The sequence below is a fragment of the Gossypium hirsutum genome, chromosome A04 (genome assembly GCF_007990345.1).
Source record: "Gossypium hirsutum isolate 1008001.06 chromosome A04, Gossypium_hirsutum_v2.1, whole genome shotgun sequence".
Taxonomy (NCBI): domain Eukaryota; kingdom Viridiplantae; phylum Streptophyta; class Magnoliopsida; order Malvales; family Malvaceae; genus Gossypium; species Gossypium hirsutum.
The window spans coordinates 86,257,918-86,281,605 of record NC_053427.1 but is presented as its reverse complement, the minus strand read 5'-3'; the positions used below and the strand labels follow the sequence as shown (position 1 = coordinate 86,281,605).

The 23,688-nt window shown below is 28.9% G+C and overlaps 1 protein-coding gene and 1 pseudogene across 1 annotated transcript; one reads left to right on the top strand and one right to left on the bottom strand.

Moving 5' to 3' along the window:
• Positions 1–7,319: 7,319 nt before the first annotated feature.
• LOC107949088 (V-type proton ATPase 16 kDa proteolipid subunit) lies at positions 7,320–10,064 on the bottom strand. The gene is made up of 3 exons (XM_016883804.2): positions 9,794–10,064; positions 8,769–9,054; positions 7,320–7,681 (listed from the first exon to the last, which is right to left on the bottom strand). Exons 1-3 carry the CDS (start codon positions 9,870–9,872, stop codon positions 7,549–7,551), a joined length of 498 nt encoding a protein of 165 aa, XP_016739293.1. The 5' UTR covers positions 9,873–10,064; the 3' UTR covers positions 7,320–7,548.
• A 10,707-nt stretch (positions 10,065–20,771) lies between these two features.
• On the top strand, positions 20,772–23,484 carry LOC107949086 (NADP-dependent D-sorbitol-6-phosphate dehydrogenase-like; annotated as a pseudogene).
• Positions 23,485–23,688: the final 204 nt, after the last annotated feature.

Below are 23,688 nucleotides of genomic sequence, written 5' to 3'. Positions count from 1 at the left end.
AGTTTTTAAGAAACATTGCTAAATTAAGCCTAAATAACTTTTAAGACCACCCAAGTTGTTGATAAATTAAAGAAGAAATTATAGAACTTCACCAAGAAAAGAAAAAGAAAATTGTAAATGACCCAACAAACACATCAAATAGCTTTAAAATCAATGCTTGGTGTCGTCGGCCATTAAAGCAACATTCATTGCCTTCTTCATATATTTTCCTATGATGAGAATTTTAATACAAGTCTTTTATAGTTCTGAGTTTGGTTATGATTCAAAGAGATAGATTAGAGCAAATAATGTCGGACACATTTAATTTTTAGAAGCTGTTTTGATGTTTAAGTGTGTCCCAAGATGTTAAAAGAAGACATTGTAGGGGGAAACATTAGTTTATTGTTTTATGGGTATATTACGGTTTTAATCCTTTTATTATGTAGATTCTTAATTAGGTCTAAATTAATAGAATTGTTAGTTATTGCCTCTAAAATGATAATGTGAATTTAAAAGAAGGGTCTAGTCGATGGAGCTTTAGTTGACACCATTGTAATTGTAATAATTAGGAGATTGTGAGTTTGAGCATGTTGAAGCGGATGTTTTCTTTCGATTTAAGGGTTTGATAGATTTATCGATACAAGTAGGCATTGTATATTATGGGTTAAACATGATTCACTTGATTTTCTGTTGGTTTTGATTGTGTGATTAAATAAAATTAAAAATAAACATCGATTTGAACCAATTAATATTATAAAATAGAGAAACCAAAAAATGCGAAATTAAAATAAGGGTTAAAATATGTTGTTAGCCCCTGTGCTTTGACAAAATTTGAGACTTAGTCTATGTACTTAAAATGTTAATAATTAAATCCTCCCAAGTTTTTTTATTATTATTTAAAAATCACAATCCAACCATTAAAGTAGCAAGTATTTTCCGACAAAATTTGTCAACTTGAAATTTTGATCAGGTTATCCTCATATGACGTGGCATATACCAATAATGATAACGAATAAACTAGAACTTTTAAATTAAAAAAGTAGACAGATTAAAATTTTAACTTTTAAAGAATTTTATGCAAGTACAGGGACTATCAACAAAATAGTAAAAACACTAAAACCTTAAAACCATGATTATTCTATCAAAAATTAAAATATTATCGAGTATCATTTAAAAGATACGTAACATCATTTTAAATTCGTTTATAAAAAATTTTCATTATCGGTGAACTGAATAATAAATTGAGTGAGAACATAATCGAAATAATAAAACCCACCACATTTTTTGTAAGGATGAATAGTTCAACTTGAGGGGATGGGAATGGATAGATGGATCTACAACCACAAGTATTATTATTCTTAATAAATTATGTAAAATAAAAATAGCAAAGCTTGTAGAAATGGACAAATTCATTAAAGGTGGGATATGGGTTCCGATAAAGAATGTTCATTCATTGAACTTACCTAAGGTGAATTTTATTTGGTAGCACCTTTTCAACGTAATGTGTTAATGTATGTGTAGGCATATTTTTATTATGCAAGTATGATTGTCGAAACTTCTCTTGTATTATTCGTTTTTTAATATTAGTGAATTTCTTTTCTTCTGTTCATAATTTTTTTCCGAAAAAGTTTTTATGTAAAATCTGTATGCTCTAATTTTTCTTTTCTTATTGCTTTGTGATCGTCCTACCGTCATTATCGACGTTTACTATAACAAAACCGATGATATTCACCCAATCCAAATTATAGTTTTTAAAACAAACTACATAACCTACTTCAAGAAATTTGTGGTTTGTGTTAAAAGTTCTTATATATATATATAAAAGTAATACTAGTTGTGATATTTGTTAGGTTAGAAATTGAGTACTTAAATATTATTAATTTAAATCTTAAAAATTAATATCCTATTTTTACTTTACATAACCTTTTTCTTTTTAAAAGTGAGTCTTATTTTAATTCGATTCAAAGTATAAATCTAGTTGATTTGATTACAGTATTATTTAATTAATAAAGCATAATTTATTTGAATTTTAAAAAAAAATTAGCATGCAATTAATTGAGTTTTAGCTTGATTGATATGGGTATTATTACCAATACAGGAAGATGCGAATTCGAGTATATTAAAACATATTATACTTTTTTGTATTAAAAAACAGATATAATCTTTGCAGTTTATTTTTTAGGGGATAAGGTTCATGTCATTGTTTTTGGAATAAATGTAAAATTGATTAATTTGGCCCCCCTTCTCTCTCTCTTTTCAATTTTTGGTCCTATCTCTTAAAATTTCAACAACATTGAACTCGTGTGTTATGTTATATATATATACACACACACATATATATAAATATTTTTGGGTTTTTTTTTTGTTTCTTTTTTCCTAAATGGAACAATTTGTATGGTTTGTTGGAAGGATAAAGGTTGAGGACAATGTAATAAATGAATTCAGACAAATTAGAGAGGTTAAAACCACGTGTTGAAATCATGAACCAGTTAAAAACAAAAATCCCAAGTTCTTAATTTTAAATTCTAAATTTAAAAAAATAATGGTGAAAACCCTAAAAACAAACCAACATAAACATTAAACTCTAAAAATATTAGTTAAAATAGAAAATTAAAGAGTTAATTATGCTAGACATCCTCAAACTATGATATTTATTCTATATTGGTCTTAAATCATCAATGTTATATCGTGTTAAATAATGTGTCAAATCTCATGTGGTATATATAATTTAGAATGAAAATTTTAAAGAAAAACAAAACGTTAACGTATATCTTTGAAAAGTTAAAACTAAAAATAAAGTAAAATTGAAAAAAAAGAGAGTCAACGAGAAAGTTTTTGTAAAAGTTTCGAAAATCTCAAAACCAAGATTTATACAATATTCATTTTAAATTATGTCACATAAGATTTGACATATCATTCAACGGTTAAATTAACGATTTTAGTAATTAAAAAACATTATTGATATAACTTCGATAGTTTGAAATTATAATTAAAATGTTTTAAAGCTTGAGACCAATTTAAAATGAAGGTTATAGTTTGAGAATATATAGCGTAATTAACTCTAAATCAAATAAAAATAATTTCTAAATTCTCCCCAACTTATAAATAGGAGAATAATGCACTTCAACTCACTTAAACCCACGTTTTCCTACATTGACAATAAAACCCATATTAATCGAGTTAAAACTCAATTCGCCTAAATTCTAAAACTTAAATCTTAAAAAATGTTGAAATGGTGAACCAAAGAGTAATCCAAACTTTAAATTTTAAAATCTAAATCCTAAAACTTAAAAAATTAAAATAGTGACAAAAAGGAGAATGAAAGAAGATTAAGAGATTGAAGATTCCTAAATGTGGCCTATGATTGCATGTGAAAGCAAATGGCTAACCAATATTGCAAAAAAAAAAAAGTAAAAAGAACATGTAGGGATTCCAACTCCCCTTAAGCTAATTACAAAAACATGACCTAATTTTTTCTGGTCATTTCATTACCAATATATATATATGTATGTATGTGTATACACTTAAAAATTAAAATTATCCCACTACATAGGATGATGAGCATGGAAGTGACCTAATCAACCCAATTTCTTTACATAGATAAATGAAAAGATTCGTTAAAGATTGAGTACCAAGGTTTTAAAAAGATTTGAGTACTAAATGAAAATGAAATTTTTTTTATATATTATTAGTGAAAATTCTAGATTTCATAAAGAGGGAAGAAGAATCGGGTGGCAGATGGTATGACGAGTTTGACTATAAGAATGATTGTCGTATGAAGGGTTTTTGAGGAACCTTGCTAGATGGTGTATGACATTGTGATGGCTGAGATTCCTAGCTCAATGCTTGGTTGATAATTTTTTGTTATATTGTGCTCTTTCTTTTTGATAAAAAAAAAAGGTGAAATGATTTTTTAAGGTAAATTTTGGTGTTAAAATTTGGAGAGTTTAACTAAAACTTTCAAAAAATTTAAAAGATTTAATGAGAATGTTTAAAGATTTTGGTAGGTAACTTTAAAAAATTTAAAGGATTAATGAGAATTGACAAAATTTTTATAGGGATCTAATTAAAAATTTTGAACGGCTTAATGAGAAATTTCAAAATTAGAGCACCTAAAAGTAACAGGAGATAAGCCCCCTATGCCCTTGTTACCGTATGTATTTGATAAGAAAATTAAGTAATAAAACTAACATGATATTTGACCGTATTTCAACTCTGTTTGTGCAATTAAAAATATTCATCAATAGTATATTAAATGTTAATCTAATGAATATTATGTAAAAGTACTATAGAGGTCCTTATACTAAGAATTTGATTCCATTTTGTTTCTTTTACTAAAAAAAATGAGCAAATAAGTCCATTTACATTAGATCAAAGAGTAAATTAGTCATTCTATTAAAAATTTCATCAATTCTTACCATTAAGAACTTGTCCTAGTACACCAACATGAGGTACACATGGCATGCTACATGCAAATGTTTAGTTTTTCGTTAGTTACGCCAATTTTTAATAGTAGAAATGGGTAATTTTTTATTAGAAATGACTAGTTTGTTATTTGGTCTAACGTAATAAGACTAATTTGCTCTTTTTTTTTGAAGAAAAAAGAGGTAAAATACAATTTAACTTGTAGTATACGAACCTCTATAGTGCATTTACCATGGATATTATTATATGAATTAATTAGAGTAAACTCAATTTTCAATTATTTAATGTATGACATTTGAACATTTAACTTTAATGGTTGGTGCATACATTTTTGTTTAGAGAAAGAAATGAATTCCATTATATATATATATATAAAGGTTTTGATGATGGTAGCAAATCTTCCTTTCTAGTAAAATATGCATAAATGTGTATATATAAGTTAATGACTCACCATAGTTCTTGTTTGATCATCCAATGATAAAATGTTTTTAAAGTAAAAAGAGGGTATACAATGGCAAATGATGCATTGATGCATATAAGAAGCAAAAGGCTTAAACAAATGTTGCTTTTTTTCCTTGTTGGGGGTGGCAAAATGTTTGGTCTAATCTTATCTCCTTGAGCTAAAAGTTTTATACTTTGCATTATCATTTACCTTATTTTTTATTTTTCTATACTATATACTTTAGACTTTATTTGAAGGTTCTTTTTTCGGTATCTATCATAGATAGTAGTGATTAATTCTTTTATTTTAAGTGTTTTCCAAAGAGATAAACGGTTACTTATAAAATATACTCCATTCTCATTTACAAAGATCGAACCCTTAATCATATGATTAATAGATAAAGTATACCTATTAACTTTAATCCTTTCAAAATCAAACTTTAATCCTTTTATTTTTTTTAGGTAATTAATTTAACCCCAAAGTAGAATCTCATTGTAGTTATCTTACTTTAAGAAAAAAATGTAATCCCTTCTAACTTTTTGTATAGGCTAGTTTTAGCCCAAAAATGACTTTTTCTTATTGGCCCAAAATGTTGTTTTTAGAGGTGTTCATAGTCCGGGCTACCCGGTCTGGCCTAAAAGCCCGCCCGAAATGCGGGAGGGTTTGGGCAAAAAATATAGGCTCGAAAAATGAGTTTGGACAAAAAAATAAGGTCCGTTTTAAAAATGGACCGGGCCTTAGGTAAGGTATATTTAGCCCGGGCTCAGCCCGACCGGACTCGATTTCACTAAAGGACAAAAAAATCTGTATTTTTATTTTTTATTTTTGAATGTTATTTTCTTGTTGTTCTCTCTCTGTTTTGCTACTATTTTACTATTATGTTGCTACTATTATGTTGTTATTGTTTGGATATTGTATAAAACTTATTTTATTATTAATTTTGTTATTATTGTAAAGGCATTTGTTAATTTTTTTATTATTTTAGAGGTATTTGCTTGTTAAGTTGCATCTATCTTAGTGTTATTTAAGTCTACATATTTTTTAAAATTTATTTTTAATTTGTTGGGAAATATTTATTTTGATGTTTTTAGTTTTTTTGTTGTATTATATATATTTAAAAATAATATGAAAATAATATAAAAAATTAATATGGGTGGGCCGAGCCGGTCCCTAGTTTTAGTATTTTTATTCGGGTCGGGCTTGGGCAAAATTTTAGGCCTGTTTTTGGGCCCGACCTGGCTCGAGCCCAATAAATGGGCATAATTTTTTAGTTGAGCCCACCCTGGCCCGGCCCCATGAACACCTCTAATTGTTTTGTGTCTAATGATATTGATTAATTGATATTACTTTTTTTTTTAAAAAAGGGTAAAAATAATTTTTAGTTATTAAGTTTGACAAATACGCCCATTTTGATATATGTATTTTTTTTTTCTATTTTGGTATTTGAACTTGTAACTAAACTCAATTTGGTCATTGAATTTGACAAATATAAAAGTCTAATGATGTGGTGCAATTTTAAAGAGCTATATTATCGAATCTTGATAAAATATAAGTTTAGGGACAAAAATAAATCTAGTTATCAAGTTCAGATACCGAAATGGACCAAAAAAATATAAGTAGCAAAGTAAAATGAATTTCAAAATTCAAAGATAAAAAGTTATATTAACCCAAAAACATATCTTGTAATTTATACTATTTATTGAAGTGTTTTACTAAGTTAGTATTACCCTTAACCAGATCATCAACTCAATTATGAAATTACAAAAACACTAAACTTTTAAATTATAATTATTATAATTAATATTATTATGATGACATTTTTATTTTTTTAGACTTTTACATCATCTTTAAATAAAAGAATTATAAATTATAAATTCAACCTGAGGATAATGTCAAATGAGAAAAGATTGTGGCATTAAAATCCAGAATAAAATAATGAATGTTTGAATTTGTTTTAACTCAATTTGCACTTCAATTAGTTTTAGATTAACATTTCAAGTCTAAATCTGCCCCCTTCTTTTGAGAATTCAACAAAGAATTTATTAAATTTCTCTGATTTTTAATAGTAACTTATGAATTTTATTAACCCAACCTAACTTGATTAATCAAACCCAATTAAACCGAATTTGAAACCAACCTAACTTTATTTGACCCATAAAAAGTTAAAATAAACTCAAAAAATGCGCCGAACCCAAACCTGAAATGATCAAAACCGAAAATGTCTAAAATCCAAAATGGCTTGAACCTGAATAATTGACATGAAATGATTTGAACTCAAAATAATCACTATAAAACTTGATTGACAAATCTGAATGACTTAAACCCAAAATGTGTCTCGAAACCAATCCGTCCTCAAAATAAACCAAAAATTTTAAAACCCACATTAACGTAACCTGATCAAAACCAACTTGGCCCGTCAAATTAACCCATTAGTTAGTTTCAACTTATAAAAAGATACATTGCTGAAAAAGAATCAAACAAGGGAAAGCTCCAAAACATTTTATTAAGAGTTAAAAGAAACTCAATTTCTACTACTACAAAGAGGACAAGAGCATCCACCAAAAACAAATGTTCATCAATATTTATGTGCGAACGCGGCACTTGCTGTCCAACCATAACTAACCTGATATTGATCGAAATGGTTTTCGGTCTAGTGCTACAGATAAAATCAATAAGAGAATACTATGCAGCACTTGAGTATCTTATTCTGCTCGGGATTGTCCAGCCCGAGATGACAAGATAATGCCGACAATAAGACCATAAAGAGCCAAAGCTTCAGCAAAGATGAGGATAAGGATCATTCCAACAAAAAGCTTGGGCTGCTGTGCGTTGGCTCTGCAATAAACGATCATTCGAACATTCAAAATATTTTCCATGATAGCGAAAGATAAACAAGATCTATCACAGATGGAGCAATCTGTAAGTTATATGACTTTACCTTTATCGGCAAGTTTCTTACTATTAAGACACTCGGCTGGCTCACAAACTATAGCTTTCATTAGATTACTGTAAGGAAAAAGTATCTTGAAGATCCCTATACCCTTTACTTAAGAAATGGGCAAAATAATCCCTATATGTTAAATCAAGAGTAAAGGGGTCTTTTTTGTTAAAAATTTCATCAATTTCTATTGTCAAAAACTGGCGTGGCTGTTTAAATAATCAAACAGTTACACGTGATGTGCCACACAAACTCATTCTAACATACAAGACAAGTTTTGAACAGTAAAAATAGATGAAATTTTTAATAGAATAACCATTTTGCTCTTTGATATAATGTAGAGGGATTAATTTGCCTATTTTTTTAGTAGAGGAGGCAAAGTGCAATCTGACTCATAGTACAATGGCTTTCGTGATACTTTTACTATTACTGTAAATGGAATTTTCTGACACCTTTATTTACTAAATACATCAGTAATCAATCATTTCCAGTGTAATTCGATAATTCCCATAAGCACAGATTCCACTTTTCTACAAGTCCAAAAACTAGCACAAAACAATACATCCTTTTTTCCGGTTTACTGGTTTTGTAATGAAAAGTATAAAGGTTTTGTCACCTTTTCAACGGTTTCTCCATTAGGTAGGATGTTGTTTACTTATAGGCCCAAGCACTTGCTTTTCAAAGAGAAACTTATCCAAATCGGAGTTCTCAATGTTCATATCAATTGATCATAGAAGAAAATTTCTATTTCATTAGTGCCTAAAACGTAGGACCGCATCATTGTAATAGAAGCCATGTCTAGATATAATGGCAGCATAGATTTCAAAACCAACTTTAATCAAATAAGGAGAGGGCTCACTAAGCTAGTAAACTCCACAAGGGCATAAAGCAACCACAAAAACTATAAATTGATGATTTGAAATCAATTATATCAGGTTCTAAGCAACAACATATCCAAAACCAAGGGGTATAAAAGGACCATACCTGACACCAGCATCGCCGACGATTCCAATTGCCATTCCAGCAGAAAGCCCAGCAAGGCCACAAGCAAGACCAGAAGAAAGATGGGCGTAACCATCGAAAAGGTAATACGATTTGGCCTTAGGATTGATCCCAGTACTAATAATGACAGCGATAATCAAGCCATAAATACCCAAAACACCAGCCATAACAACTGGTACAATAGATTTCATCACCAATTCAGGCCTCATCACACCCATTGAAGCCACACCAACACCGCTCTTAGCCGTCCCATATGCAGCTCCCATACCTAAAATCATAAATTACATATTTATTTTCTTTCAATATTTTCTTTTTCAAAGTGCTACAAGTACAATACAGTACAACCAAAATACAAATACATGTCCGAGTAACTACAAATATCAAACTGTTACACCATAAACGGACTGTCCAAGTAATCATAAAGTAAAATCTGTCAACAGCACATGATGTGACTCAAAGACCCAGCATAGTGGATCTCAAACTTGGGTACTCAGACCCAGAACCTCCGCCTTTGCCAATTGTGCTAAGGCCTCAAGGCTTTTTTCAAATTTAAAAGATTTCAACCATTCTGAATTTATTTTCAATGCAAAATTCTTATTAGATTTACATCTAAAAGACTGAAATTTACGTGAATTCCATCAATCTTTTCCAATTAAAAACTAAACCTAATTATAGAAGCATACATTTTACTCAGCTGAATCAAAATAATAATTCACTTCATAATTATACATCTCCAATACCAAAGATCCACATCAAATACCAGAAAATCCAGGCATAATTTACAGTAAAATAAAAAAAATTCAAGAATTTGTTTCAATTCGTAAGCTAAATCATGCTAAAAAGCTAACAATATAGTGATCCATCAATTCTCCATCAGAAAACCAAATCAAACGAATATAAATTAACAAAAGATCTAATTTTTCAAAAAGGAGTTGAAAGAGATCGAATATTAAAACTTTAAAAAAAAATTAACGATAAATTTATAGTGGGGGGTTAAGATTCAATACAGGAGAAGACGAGAGCAGCAGCGGCGCCGAGGAAGCCGAAGAACGGTGCCGTTTCATCGCCGCTGAAAGTAGAAGACATTGTGGATCGAAGTGGTTCCGACTAAGACGACGGCGTTTCGGATCTGAGAAAAAGGAGTGGATAGCTTTGTTTGATCTTTTATCTCAATCTATTCTGATATTATTTTTGTTTGCCAATGAAAGAAATGGCAGCAAATTTAGCCACCAGAATTTTAAATTATTAATTCAATTATGTTTGACGGATCCAATGTCTGGTAATGGACTTGGGCCGTTATTGGGCCTATAAAAATCTGATTTTGAATTAATTTGGTCTAAAATGGAGGTAGACTTAGCCCAAGCTTGAATGTCCGCTCAAATTTTGAGAAAATTTAGATAAAAATATTAATCTCAAAAAATAAGTTTAGACACAAAAAGTAGACATGTTTAAAATATTGATCAGGTTTAAGTTTGAACATTCAATATTCGAGCCTGGCCTAAATCAATTTATGTAATAGATTTATTTGTCTTTTTAAGTAACACTCTTGGTTCTTTGTATTTCACATATCTCACAATTTAATCTTATTACAGATTCTTGGTTCTATATCAAAATAATAAACACGACTTTTTAAAACTGTAATAATAATATTATAGTCCAAATACATTCACATTATAATTAATTTAAAATTTGAATTTATATACTATAAATATGTGCATTGCGTGGGAATACAAACCAATTAAACCTATAGTCATATATGATTTTATAATGTAAATACTAAAAAATATTACGATGTGATTCACAAATATATAAAATGGGCTTAGGTTAGACATTTATAAATATAGACGAGTTTGAATAAAATTTTAGACCTATATTTCAGTTGGACTTGGGTAAGTATAAAATGTGTCAATATCATATTTAAGCTTGAACTGAACCCAGTCTAATGCGACCGATGTATATCTCTAGTTTAAGGCTCGGATTATTTGTCCAAATTCAAATGTCCATTTGAAATTTCAAAGGGTTTGAGAAAAACTATTAGGCTAAAAAATAGATTTGCGCAAAACATTAAGTTTTTTTAAAATATGGGAAGGGCTCGAGCTTTAAGCTCAAACTTGACCTAGTTCGACCTGTTTTAAAATTTATAGTATTATTGTTGTTATTGTTGCTGTTGTTGCTGTTGTTGTTATTATTTATTTTTGGATACAATTCCTACTATTACCTATAGTACTCCCAAGCACTTAAATCAGAGGCTAATACATATTCAAACTTGTATTCTCCTGATTGTTGCAACAATAATAATGATGTCAACTAAATTAATTATTTTATATATTATGTAATTATTACATAAAAATTTGACATGCTATATTATAAATATTAAAATATATATTAAGTTATTAATGCTTAGAAATTTAATAAAGGGGAAAAATAATGGTAGTAAAAGATATATTTATATAATTAATAAATATAAAATTTTAAAAATTATATTTAAAAAAAAATGAGTTAGTCTAAATGGGTCTAGGTTAGTCATTTATAAAAATAGAAAAATTTAGATAAAAATTGAGACTCATATCAAGTTGAGTCGAGCTTGAACAGTTATATATGATATTGATACATGCATAGGCCTGATCTGAACCAAATCTAACTTGGCCTATAAACATATCTAATTTAGTTTGATTCGAGTTATTACTATGAAATTAAAAATTACTTTTTATTTAAATTTAATTAAATATATATAAATATTAAGGGAAAATAATTTCTTAATTTTTCTTAGTAAATAATCATGCCATACTTTGACACGACCCGCGAACAACCCATGATAAATATTTCTTAAGGAATTTACACAACAAAAAAATTATTAAATTATATTTATTTGAGAGTTGAATTAAAAAATAATAAAATAAACAATTCATGACATGAGACTTTGGCTTATTAGTAAAAAAAGCGAAAAATTTTAAAATCGAGCCCTCAATAAAATTTAGTATTAATTTGAACTCTTAAAGACAGAGGCAAAGTTAGGAGCTGGTAGGTCTGGCCCTAAAATGAAAAATTATTCTTTAGACATTTAAATTTTTTTAAAAAATTTAAATTAATAAAAGTAAAATTACATTTTAGTCTCCTTAAAATTATAAAAATTCGATTTAATCCTTTAAAAATTATAAAGATATAGATTATAAAAAAATTAAAATTTTATTCGGCCCCCTAAAAAGTTTTCCTCTCTTCGCCCCTGCTCAAAGATGAAAAATTAACTAATCAAATCCCGTTGATCAAATTTAATTGTTAAGTTTTGTTGATGTGATTATTCGATCAATTGGATAATGACATGTGATGACCACGTTTACATTACATGAGAATATTTTTGGAAAATCCTCTACTATTTTTGGAAATTGACACTAATATTTTATCATTTTGTCCATTCTGAAAATAATATAAATAGCAGGCTATTCTACACAGGAAAATAAGAAAAATTCAGTTCTCTCTTTTCTTTCACGTTCTTGCTCTCTAAAAATTTCGGTATTTTATTAAATTACATTAGTGAGATATTCTATCGAAGAGATTGAATTTTAAGTGGGACCGTCTGTAACCCCTTCAATCATTCATGAGATTTGAACTTAGCGTGGTTTACACAAGTTTCTTCCATTTTAGGGTGCTAGGATCCTTGCCAACCTCCCTGACTCCGCCATTGACCACAAGGTTACAAGACAATAAAATTGAAAGCGACTACAAAGTCAACAAATTTACTCAACTCAAGAGAGAAATTTAGCAACTAAAGAAAACTCTTCATCACAAAGTCACGGATAAACATTCAACTCAAAGACACACTAGTTTTCTTTGTAAAACAAAATCTATGGACAAGTTGAGCTTGGAAAGGTTACCAATGCTTGAGGAGTTAGATTCTAAACAAGTAAATTTTTGGTTTCCTCTACATGCAACCGGTGGCTCTCACCTTCACCATTCGTGAGACTAAAAAAAAAAATTGAAGAAGAAATGAGCTGAAATGTTCTTTCATTTGTCTTGTTTCTATTTTTTTACTCACAGTCTATCCCTCTCATCTCATTCATCCCAATTTTTTTTTTAAAAAAGAAAAAGATAAAAGTGATGTGACAAAACAAAATTCAACCAACCACCTTCAATTTGGCCAGCCAACAATCACCAAACATGCATACCACTAACCCTTCTCATGCCATCATCATCATTTTTGCCACTCAAAATTAATATTTAACTAAGCTAGTTAGCACCTAAAGATTAATTTGATGGAAAAATTATAATTTATGAGAATCTTGAGGCATATTCTCAATTAGTAAAGGTGAAAGTTGAATCATAAAATTATAGCTTTATATTCTACTTCATGAGACCTTTATAACAGTATATCATTTGTTTAAAATGGTTGAGTGACGAATGAGAAATTGATGCTTAAAGTAAGCTACTTGTAAATATTTGTTGTGGAAAAGAAAAACTTAGGTCCCATATTGGTTAAATAACAAGTGTGAGATGTATATATATATGAGAACCCACTTCAAAAATAATTAAATGACTAAACTTGAAATTTTGCCTCGTGCATAAGGGGTGCAAATCCAAACCTGTTAGGGTTAGGGCTACACTAGTATGATGTGGGCGACTTGAAATGTCCAGACTGATTGGGCCCAAAATTAGCCTACAAATATTTTAAGCCCAACACGAAATATATTTTTCTTAGCAAATATACAAAATCTGATTTAAAATGACACATATCCTATTTCGATTCTAATCAAATGGATTTAATTGTTCCCTTAATACAGATTTTGCATCCTTATTCATGAATATTTCCTAAATTCCTCCATATTAAATGCCTATAAAATGTCAAGACTTCTTTAGTATTTTTTACTCATCTCACTCTTTCACACCGAGATTATTTTTCTCTCCAAAATTCTACTCTTTTCCTCTCCCTATTTTCCAACATTTCAGTGATAGAAAAATGCAACATTTGTTCGTTGATCACTGCAGAGGGACTACTGCTTCAACCATCATCATGTTGTATCTTGGGAGTCATTCGACCAACATTTCTCCGAGTATCGTAGGAGCAGCCAAATTTGTCTTAAGGAAACTATGTAAAGCATGCCTCAACATCTAGTAAAACTCGTTTCTTCTTTTTTGATTTCTAATTTTCGTTATGTTATTTATTGATTTTTCATATCCAATAATTTAAATATAACTTATTCAATTTATTTTATTATATATATAAATATTTGTTTATTTATTTATATATATTTGTTCGCTAATGTGTTTTGTTCAACATAATTGGACTAACCTTTCACCATATAATTGGTCGGCCCCTTAATTTAATTAGGATTAATATCCCTTTTCCCTTATTTATAATTTACTATTTAGTTCCACATAAAAAATAATGATAATAACTAGTTATTGAATTAAATCAAAACTTAAACCCGATTGAGTTCATTTGCTCACAAATTGAAAAGATCCGAAAATTTAGCGAGAGAGAATTAGTCACTTTTTTTTAGTAAAGTTACCTATAAAAAATTTTTTAATTCACCTATACTCAAAATCGCATTTTCCGTCACCCCTGATTTTTGAGTTGTTACAGGTCAAGCCACCAGATTTGCAGCCAAGCTGCCAAAACAGATATGTGGTTAAACCACCAAATACGACAAATTATTAACTTGCCAACACTTCCTCCGTCACATGATTATCTCACCCCAATGCACATGCAACATAAGCATAACCAGATATTTAGATGCACACATATTAGACATACTTACTTTTCAGAATCATGCTAACGATATACTCAGAATTTTCAGATCAAATACAGAATTACCTTAATTATCATTCTTTCAGAAAAAACTTATATAAAGGAAAAACCACATATTCATATACCAGAAGCATGAATATCACTTAACAAAGCCTATAATATTGTTGACATTGAAATGCACTTTGAAACACGACCCTAACTAATTTTACAGAAAATGGGCCCACAAGCTTGTGTGGCCCATACAGCCTATCTGTAGCACATGCTGTGTGGCCCACATGGCCTAGCTCACGCCTTTGTGTCTCACACAGTCTGGCACACGGCAATGTGGTGTCGACAATATACTTTTTGGCTTCGCCCTCTTCGTTGTTTTTGGGTATAGAAGATACACACTTGGTCATTTTTCGATGCCAACACAACCGCAACGATTCCAAAATCTAAAATGACAACTACTAAGTCGATTAAACCAATAGTCGCACTAGAATCAAACAGGTATTCAACCCTTATTCCATTAAAATATGCGACCAAAATATGGTTAAGCACTCAACCACCAAAAACTCTACGCTTAACAACCTCTATCAAAGGTGTTCGGTTGGTAAACTTACCAACCAAAATGAATGATACCAACAACAATGAATTTATCGACAGAGTAACCGTTGCAAGATCCACCATTGAAAGAACCTAGAAAAACGATCAACATCAAATTTAAGAACAATTAAAATCCCCTAACATTCACACGAAACAAAAATAATATTACCACCAGAAAAATACACATGCTAGCCTACACCGAGACGAAAACACAATTCTTGTTCACAAACTCGACACAACAGCAATATTGCTAGAAGAACAGTGACAAAAAAACATCACGACGGAAGGTTCAATAAGGCAATGAAGTCACAATAGTTTGATATTAGAGAGTATGATGAACAAAAAGAGCAAGGAAAAACAGGATGAAGAGAAGAAAGAAGAACGTCAGTAGCAAATTTCAAAAAAAAATTGAACTGAAGATCGAGGAGAAAGGGAAAAAGTGGGACGGCAAAACTAGTGAGAAAATTGAGGGAAATGGGACGACTAAAAGGAGAAATCTTAGAGGTATTTATTTTTTCTTCTTAACAAATAAAAAAAAAATTATTTATCTTAGTTCTATCAATTTTCCCAGAATTTGACACCGCAGCACAGACAAAGGCTAAGTAAAAATAATTTGACTTTGCACACACAGGACCTTTAGGTAAAATGAAGCATTGCCACTAAACCAACAAGTTCATTTATGTCATTAGATGAGCGGAAATAATAAATAAGCTAAATCTTCAAAGTTAGTGGTTAAAAAATAATAATAAAAATTCAACAAGACTTCGAGCGCACATAAGTAACACTCAACCACTCCAACAAATTATTTTACTTAATATAATTTCTACAACATTTAATTTAAAAACATAACTTGACCGTTCTTGGTTCACTAACCCAGTTTTGACTAATCCGATTTTTGAGATGTGATAATATTTTAATTTTAGTTTTAAAATGTGTTTATTTATTTTCAATATTTATTAGACTTTAGCAGCGACCCATGAGGACGGCGAGGTACAATTAATATTAAAAAAACACGCAATTTAGAAATGTTTAGCACATTAGGCATCCTTATTTTTATACTTAAAAAAGTAAATAATTCAACAATGTTAAAAAATTCATGATATTATAAAAAAAATCAAATCATTAATCTTAAATTATGTAAATCATTTTCATAATTTTAATTATTTTCTTGGATCAAGTGGGAACCTCATTAAAACGAAGGGTTCAAAGAAAACCCACACTACTAACTTGCCTTTAAAGTCAAATACGAAGTTAATGATCGTAAAAGTATTATAGAGGTCTCTGTATTACGAGTTAGATTGTATTTTATCTTTATTATTAAAAAAGATAGTAAGTTAGTCCCTGTACGCTAAAGCAAACTAGTCATTTTTATTAAAAATTTTATATATTTCTACTGTTAAAAACTGATGTGGTTGACAAAATAACCAGACAGTTATGCCATGTGGATCTTATGCAGACATATAAAGATCAATTTTTACCAGTAAAGATAGGAGAAAATTTTAATAAAATAATTATTTTACTCTTTAATCTAATATACAGTAACTAATATTCTTATTTTTTGAATAAAATAAGTAAAATACAATCTAACTCTTAATATTGCTATATCATATTAATAAAGCAGTTTTAATCCAACTTAATATAATGTGGGACTATTCCTTAAACCAACAACTAGGAACGAAGTCGGAAATTTATTTTAAGCGAGGGAAAGCAAGATAAAATTATAAAATTATCTTTTTTAAGGAATGTCAAAATATAGTTTTATTATTATAATTAACATATCATTTCGTAATTTTTAAAATGACTATAAGGAAATTTCACCATTTTGGGGAGGGGCCAATAACTTCAAAAAATAACAAAGCTTTGGACCATACATTAATTTCAATCTGACATAAATGTGTGGGGAGATCTATTATTTTGTCCCCTTAATCATTTTACATATCAGTGTTTTTACATCACGTGGCCTTTTATATTATTTTATTTAATATTTTAATTAGACTCTTTTATTTAAAAGTTTCCTTAATTTATCAATTGAATCTTTACTCGATTAGGATGAATATTGTTATTAAACACAGAAAAATATGGGTTCGAATATACTGAAGTACATTATCCTCCAATATATAAATTAGGAGGGGCTTTGAATAGTTTTAAGTATTATCTAATAAAAATTACAGATATAACTAAAATTTATAATAAAATTATTAAAATAAATTTATTAATTTCATAAAATTTTAATTAATTTTTTTACAATTTAGTCCAAAATCCACCACATCAATGTATGTTGATAGGAAATAAAATCTTTTTTTTTCCTTTGCACAATCTCAAAAATTGTTTATTAAATCAATTATTTAGATATAGGTACGTCACTTTGTATAAAATACAGTAAAGCGCAATAATTGAAATTTGATATTATTAATAAAATTTTGAACATTTTAATAAGTTAAATTATTTTTCTTCAATTTAATATCCTAAAAAGGTTTGTCGGTGATTCTTTTTCATATCATGGACTATTAAAAGAAATGAAATAATAAATTTGTAATATTTTCGTCGAACAAAATTTGATTTAAAAAAATAAAAAAAATTAAATTTTAAGTTAATTGAATCGAGTTATTCGAATTATTTGAGTTTCGAGTTCGAGTCAAGTTGAATTTTACAATTCAAATAACAAAAAATAATTCGAATAACATATTAGTGTAAATACCCTTTTGGTCCCTTAACTTTGAAAATAAGCAAATTGGTTTTTCTCCCAACAAAAATTACAAAAAAAATCAAAATAATTTTTAAATTCCAAAATATTTATAAAAATTTCAAAATTTATATTTTTAAAAAAAATAGAAAAAAATATAAATTTTCTAAAATAATAAATTTGGGGACTTAATCAATGATTCAAATTTGTCATACTCAAGTATTTTTTTTATTTTGCTTTGAAATTATTTTCAAATATATATGGTTTCAAATTTATGTGCTATAACATGAATTTAGTTATACTGTAATAATATTTTTATTTAATATTTTTATTTAAAATGTTTGATTTTTTTAATTTAAATAAAAAATTTCACTCGATTCGATTCGACTCAACTCAAATTCTATTTTACTCGATTCGATTCAAAAAAAATTCAAATTGAGTTAAGATGATAAAATAAGATTTGTGAACTCAATTAACTCAAAATTTTTGCACTTAATTCGATTGAACGCTCACCCCTACTCGTGATCACCTATTGGGTATTGGCTTCAATTGTAATTCTTTAAAAGGTTTGGTTTTTAAATATATATATTTTTTGTAATTCTACCCTCTATGATGTCGCCATTGTCTCTGCTCTGTCGTCTTTCACATAAACAAGAAAACTCCATCATGATTTCTGCCCTAAAAAATGTCATCACTGATTCAATATCTTCCTCTTCCTCCACTATTGATGTCACTGCTGACTTTGGTTGGAAAATAAATAAAGGGGAAAACATGGGTGATTAAGAAATTTACCTTGGTGTCGAGATTGGAGGAGGAAATGAAGGAGATAATGGGGAAAGATAGCGGCAAAGGCATATCGGACGCTAGATCTACCATTTTTTATATTATTTAATATGAATTTTTTTATGGAGATTTAAAAGATTAATTTAAAATTTTTGTAATTTTTAAAAGAACTAAAAGAATAATTTTATCTGTTCTTTCAGGTCCAGTCAGCAATTTGTTAAGAATTCAACGACTTAGTGACCATTTTGGTCAATTTTTCTAATAGTGGAAACTAAAATGACAAGAAAAATTTTAGGGTGACTAAAATAGTATCAACGCTATTTTAAAGTGATGTTCAATGTAGTTTACCCTAATTTTTATTGGTAGTTATTGCCTCTCTTTTTTTTTTTGAACTATAATCTCATTATAGTTCTTATTATATATGTTTTTCTGGATACAATATTTAAAACTACCCATAGTCGCTCTCCAACCCTTAATAAGAGGATAATGCGCTTTGGCGCACTCGAACCCACGTCCTCCTGTATTGGCAACAATGCCAAGCTTGATTGACTATTGATAGTCATTGTCACCTTAAATACAACATACTTAATTCATTTTATTTTCCTTAAATACAACATTCTTAGTTCATTTTATTTTCGTTTTTAATAAAAGATTATTTATTTATATTTTTTGAATAAATTTATAACTAAATTTTAATTCAATATTTAATGTTATAAAATATGATTGTACAAAAGAGAAATCGTCACACAATGGCTCTTATTGCCTTTTTTTTTGTCGAAATTAGGGTGTCTATCGTCGGTAGCAATGCCTAATCCCCTTGTCACGGGTGCTGTCCAAAGAGATAAATGGCTAGCCATGAAACGTGCTCCATTTCCATGGGTAAAGATTGACTCCTGACCTCATGATTAAGGGATTAGATGAGCAATCACCACACCGCACCTTATAATTAGCTCTCGTAGCATTTTCATTGCCTTTGTTGACTGCCTAACCTAGAGTATCTCTAAATCAATTCTTTGAAATATTTTCAAGGTTTTACTAATGATTTGGTGATGAGCTTTATTACTTTTCTTATTTTGGTACATAAATATTTCGGTTCATTTTAGTATTTAAATTTTAATTTTGTTTTCCTTTAATGCCGTTATAAAATAAATTGATTGTTAATATGGTTCTATTAAAACGTGCCACGTGTTCATTTTTAGTCATGTTAACCTCCTACGTGGAAACATTGATAAAAGATATGTTATGTATTTTATATATTACTTAAATGTTTTCTCTCACGGATTGAAATTTAATATTTTTACTGATTTAATTTTTTTATGCATATTTGATAATCTAAAATAAAAACAATCCGATAAATTAATATTTTATGACTTAAATTTTCAACACTTATTTTCTAGCACTTTATTTTTCAGTTTATCAAATAACACCTAAGTAGGTATTGGTGGCATTCTCTCCAATGATCAAAAGAAAGTATTATATAAGTTTTCGAAGTCTATAGGATTTAGGGACGAATCTAGAAATTTGTTTAGGGGGTTAGAATTAAATTATAATTTTTTGTGAGGTTAAAGTGTAATTTTATCTTATATTAACTTATGATATCATCACTTTTGAACGACTAGCCAAAGTGCAATTTTACCACATAACTCTATAATTTATTAAGGGACTAAAAAAAAATTCTGTTTTTTTGGGGGAAGCCCCTTCCTTCCCCCTCTAAATTCTCCTACCACTGAATTAACTAGTCCTTTGGTCACAAAACATATGACTATTAAAAAAGCTTGTGTTATCTTTATGGCGTCAAGACGAAAGGAGAAATGCAAGTTGTAATAAAGTGTAATAGTAGTAGTATAGTCGGTTTCGTCCAGTTTTGATTATTTTTACATCATTTTGGTAATAAATTAATGCAATCGAATCTTTTTTTCACATCGTTTCACCCAATTTCAATTGCACAAATTGAAACATTATACACTAATTAGTGCATGAATAATATTAAAATATATATATAATTTCTAACTTTTTGTCATTTTCTTCTTGATTGGTTTCTATTTAAGTGTTTGTTGTGTTATGATTGAATGGTATTATATTATTTTTGATGTTTGGTATGCTTTGAAATATCCTTTTAAAAGTAAACCCATATTCTCTTACATAAACAAAAAAAATATATACCAATCAAACTAAATCACACTAGGCTATTTCATTATTTTATTCATTCAAGGACCACACAACTACTATATGAAGTGGACGTAAGAAAATGATATTGCCTTCCATTTTTAGAGTCTTCCATTTTTAGTAAGAATAGGAGAGATAGAGAGAGGTCAACAATGGCTATAACACTCAATAACGGATTCCAAATGCCCATAATCGGTTTGGGTGTTTGGCGTATGGAAAAAAAAGCCATTAAAGATCTCATCATCGAATCCATCAAGATTGGTTTTCGCCATTTCGACTGTGCTTGTACCATCTCCTTCCAAAACTCTTTGGCATTTACTAATTTTGACATTCTGTTCACAAAATGTTTGATGTTTTGTGCAGCTGACTACAAAAATGAAGCTGAAGTTGGGGAGGCATTGTGTGAAGCCATTAAAACTGGGCTTGTTAAGAGAGAAGAGCTGTTTATTACTACTAAGGCAAGGGCTAAATGGGATTTTGATTTTTTTTTTTAATTATGTTTGGTTTTGTTTGATGAATTTGAGAACAATAATCTGGGTTTTGAATAATTGCAGCTTTGGAATACTGATCATGGACATGTCGTTGAAGCTTGTAAAAAGAGTCTTAAGAAGCTTCAATTGGATTATCTGGATTTATATCTGGTTCACTTTCCTATTTCCATTAGACACACCGGTGATTCTTCATTGGCTCCTTTCATTCTGTTTCATATATACTTAAACGTGTTTGAACTCATGTCTTATCAAACTCACATTCTTTTAAATATTGCAAAACACCGAACTTAAAGATCAATGCCCAAATACATACATGTTAACTTCATATCCAAAGACGAAGCTAGAAATCTTTTAAGAGAGCTCAATTAAATTATAAATTTTTAAAGGTTAAATCTAATTTCACCACTGAAATGACTTATAATCTTACGAGATTTCAAAGCAATTGTACAAGGCGCCAAGTATATTACTTGCCTTCTCACTCCATTGTTGGAGATACATAAATTTGAATCAAATCTACCGACACCTTTATTATAATAAAAGCATTATAGATGTTCTCGTATCAGGTTTTTTCTTCTTTACTTAAAAGAATGAGTAAATTAGTTCCCATATATTACATTAAAGAGTAAATTAGTCTTTTTTTTTACAATTTTTATCTATTTTTACTATTAAAAGTTAATCAATATACGTCAGCATGTATATGTCATTATTTAATTATTCCGTGACTCATATCAATTTTTAACAGTATAAATTAATAAAAAAATTTATTAAAAGAACTAATTTCTTTTTGTCTAACTTAATAAGAATAATTTATTTATTTTTTAATAAAAAAGACAAAATATAATCTAATTGTCGAGATCAGCTGCATCTACTTTTACCCTTTATTATCTATCAAAGTGAAAATTGAGTTGTCTCGTAAAATGCACCATTACAACTGCATGCACGCCCTTCTAGGAATTGGTGCAACTGGCAGTCCATTGGATGAAGATGGGGTTCTCGACATTGAAACAAACATATCATTGGAGACCACTTGGCATGCAATGGAAGATCTGGTTTCCTTGGGTTTAGTTCGCAGCATTGGGATCAGGTTTTAAATTTTTGCATTATATATTTCTTTTGGCATAATGATAAACTTAGTCCTTAATATTTACAGCTTTGATCAATTTGGTATTTATTTTTTTTAAGCTAAATTTGATTCTCAACATTTTAAAAAGAACTAAATTTAACCACAAACCTTTCAAAAAGAGTTGAATTGTTGTTTTCTTAATTGAAATATAGAGTAAAATATTAAGTTTTTAAACAAGACAGTTTGTATGACAATTTACATGCACTTCATGCTAAAGTTTTGAATATTTTTATAATTTTTAAATTATTTATTGACGTAACATATAAAATAAATAATCTTATCAACATAAAGTACACATATACTACCATACATGTTGTCATGCCAACATCATTAAAAAGTTAAATGTTTTAGTCAGTATTACAGTTAAAAGTAATTCAACTCTTTTTTTAAAGATTAATTATCAAATTTAGCTAAAAGAAAGTACCAAATTAACGAAAGATATAAACATTGAAGATTAAATTTATCATTATACCATTTCTTTTCCTTAAATCTTTATGAAATTTGTGACAAAATAGTTGTTTTGCAGCAACTATGACATATTTTTAACCAGAGATTGCTTAGCTTACTCCAAAATAAAGCCAGCAGTGAACCAGATAGAGACACACCCTTATTTCCAACGTGAATCATTGGTCAAATTTTGCCAAAAGCATGGATACAAATCTTGATAATTAAATTTCCGAGCTACTGAAAGTTGTAGGGTTCTAATTTTTTTTTTTTTTCGGTTGATTTAAATTCGAATTTGAATATCGGGTTTTCAGGGATAGCTGAGAAGTACAAGAAAACAGCGGCTCAGATTGTTCTTCGCTGGGGAATCCAAAGGAACACATTGGTGATCCCAAAAACATCAAAGTTCGAAAGGTTGAAAGAAAATTTCAAAGTTTTAGAGTTTGAGTTGGCCAAAGAGGACATGGACGTAATTCAAGCTATTGACAAGAACTATAGGTCCAATATTCAACCTGCCAAGTTTTGGGGCATAGATCTCTATGCTTGAAAAAAAAAACACATCTTTTATTCTTGTTTGTGTAAGGATTTTCTTTGTGTGTTATATGAAGAATGAAGTCTAGATAATTACTTGTTTTATAATTTTAAATCGGTGATCAAATCAATCAAATTTATGGTTATAATCTTTTAAATTTTTATTGAATTTTACAAATTCAAATGATTATTAGCCAAATGGGTTCAAATCTTCTTGTTGTTGTGCTAGAATGTTGCAACAATCATGACCAAACTCTCATTGCTAAACACACAAAGAAAAAGTATAATGGTGTCATTATATTTTTTTTAACATTAATCTCATTATAGATTCTTATTATATCTTGATTTTTTAT

What these genes read in the sequence shown, in the direction of transcription:
- LOC107949088 (XM_016883804.2), bottom strand. Translation starts at nt 9,872, where the DNA reads ATGTCTTCTACTTTCAGCGGCGATGAAACGGCACCGTTCTTCGGCTTC. An exon ending in TGCTGCTCTCGTCTTCTCCT is followed by an intron (nt 9,055 to 9,793) that starts GTATTGAATCTT and finishes TTATGATTTTAG; the next exon opens with GTATGGGAGCTGCATATGGG. An exon ending in GTCGGCGATGCTGGTGTCAG is followed by an intron (nt 7,682 to 8,768) that starts GTATGGTCCTTT and finishes CGTTTATTGCAG; the next exon opens with AGCCAACGCACAGCAGCCCA.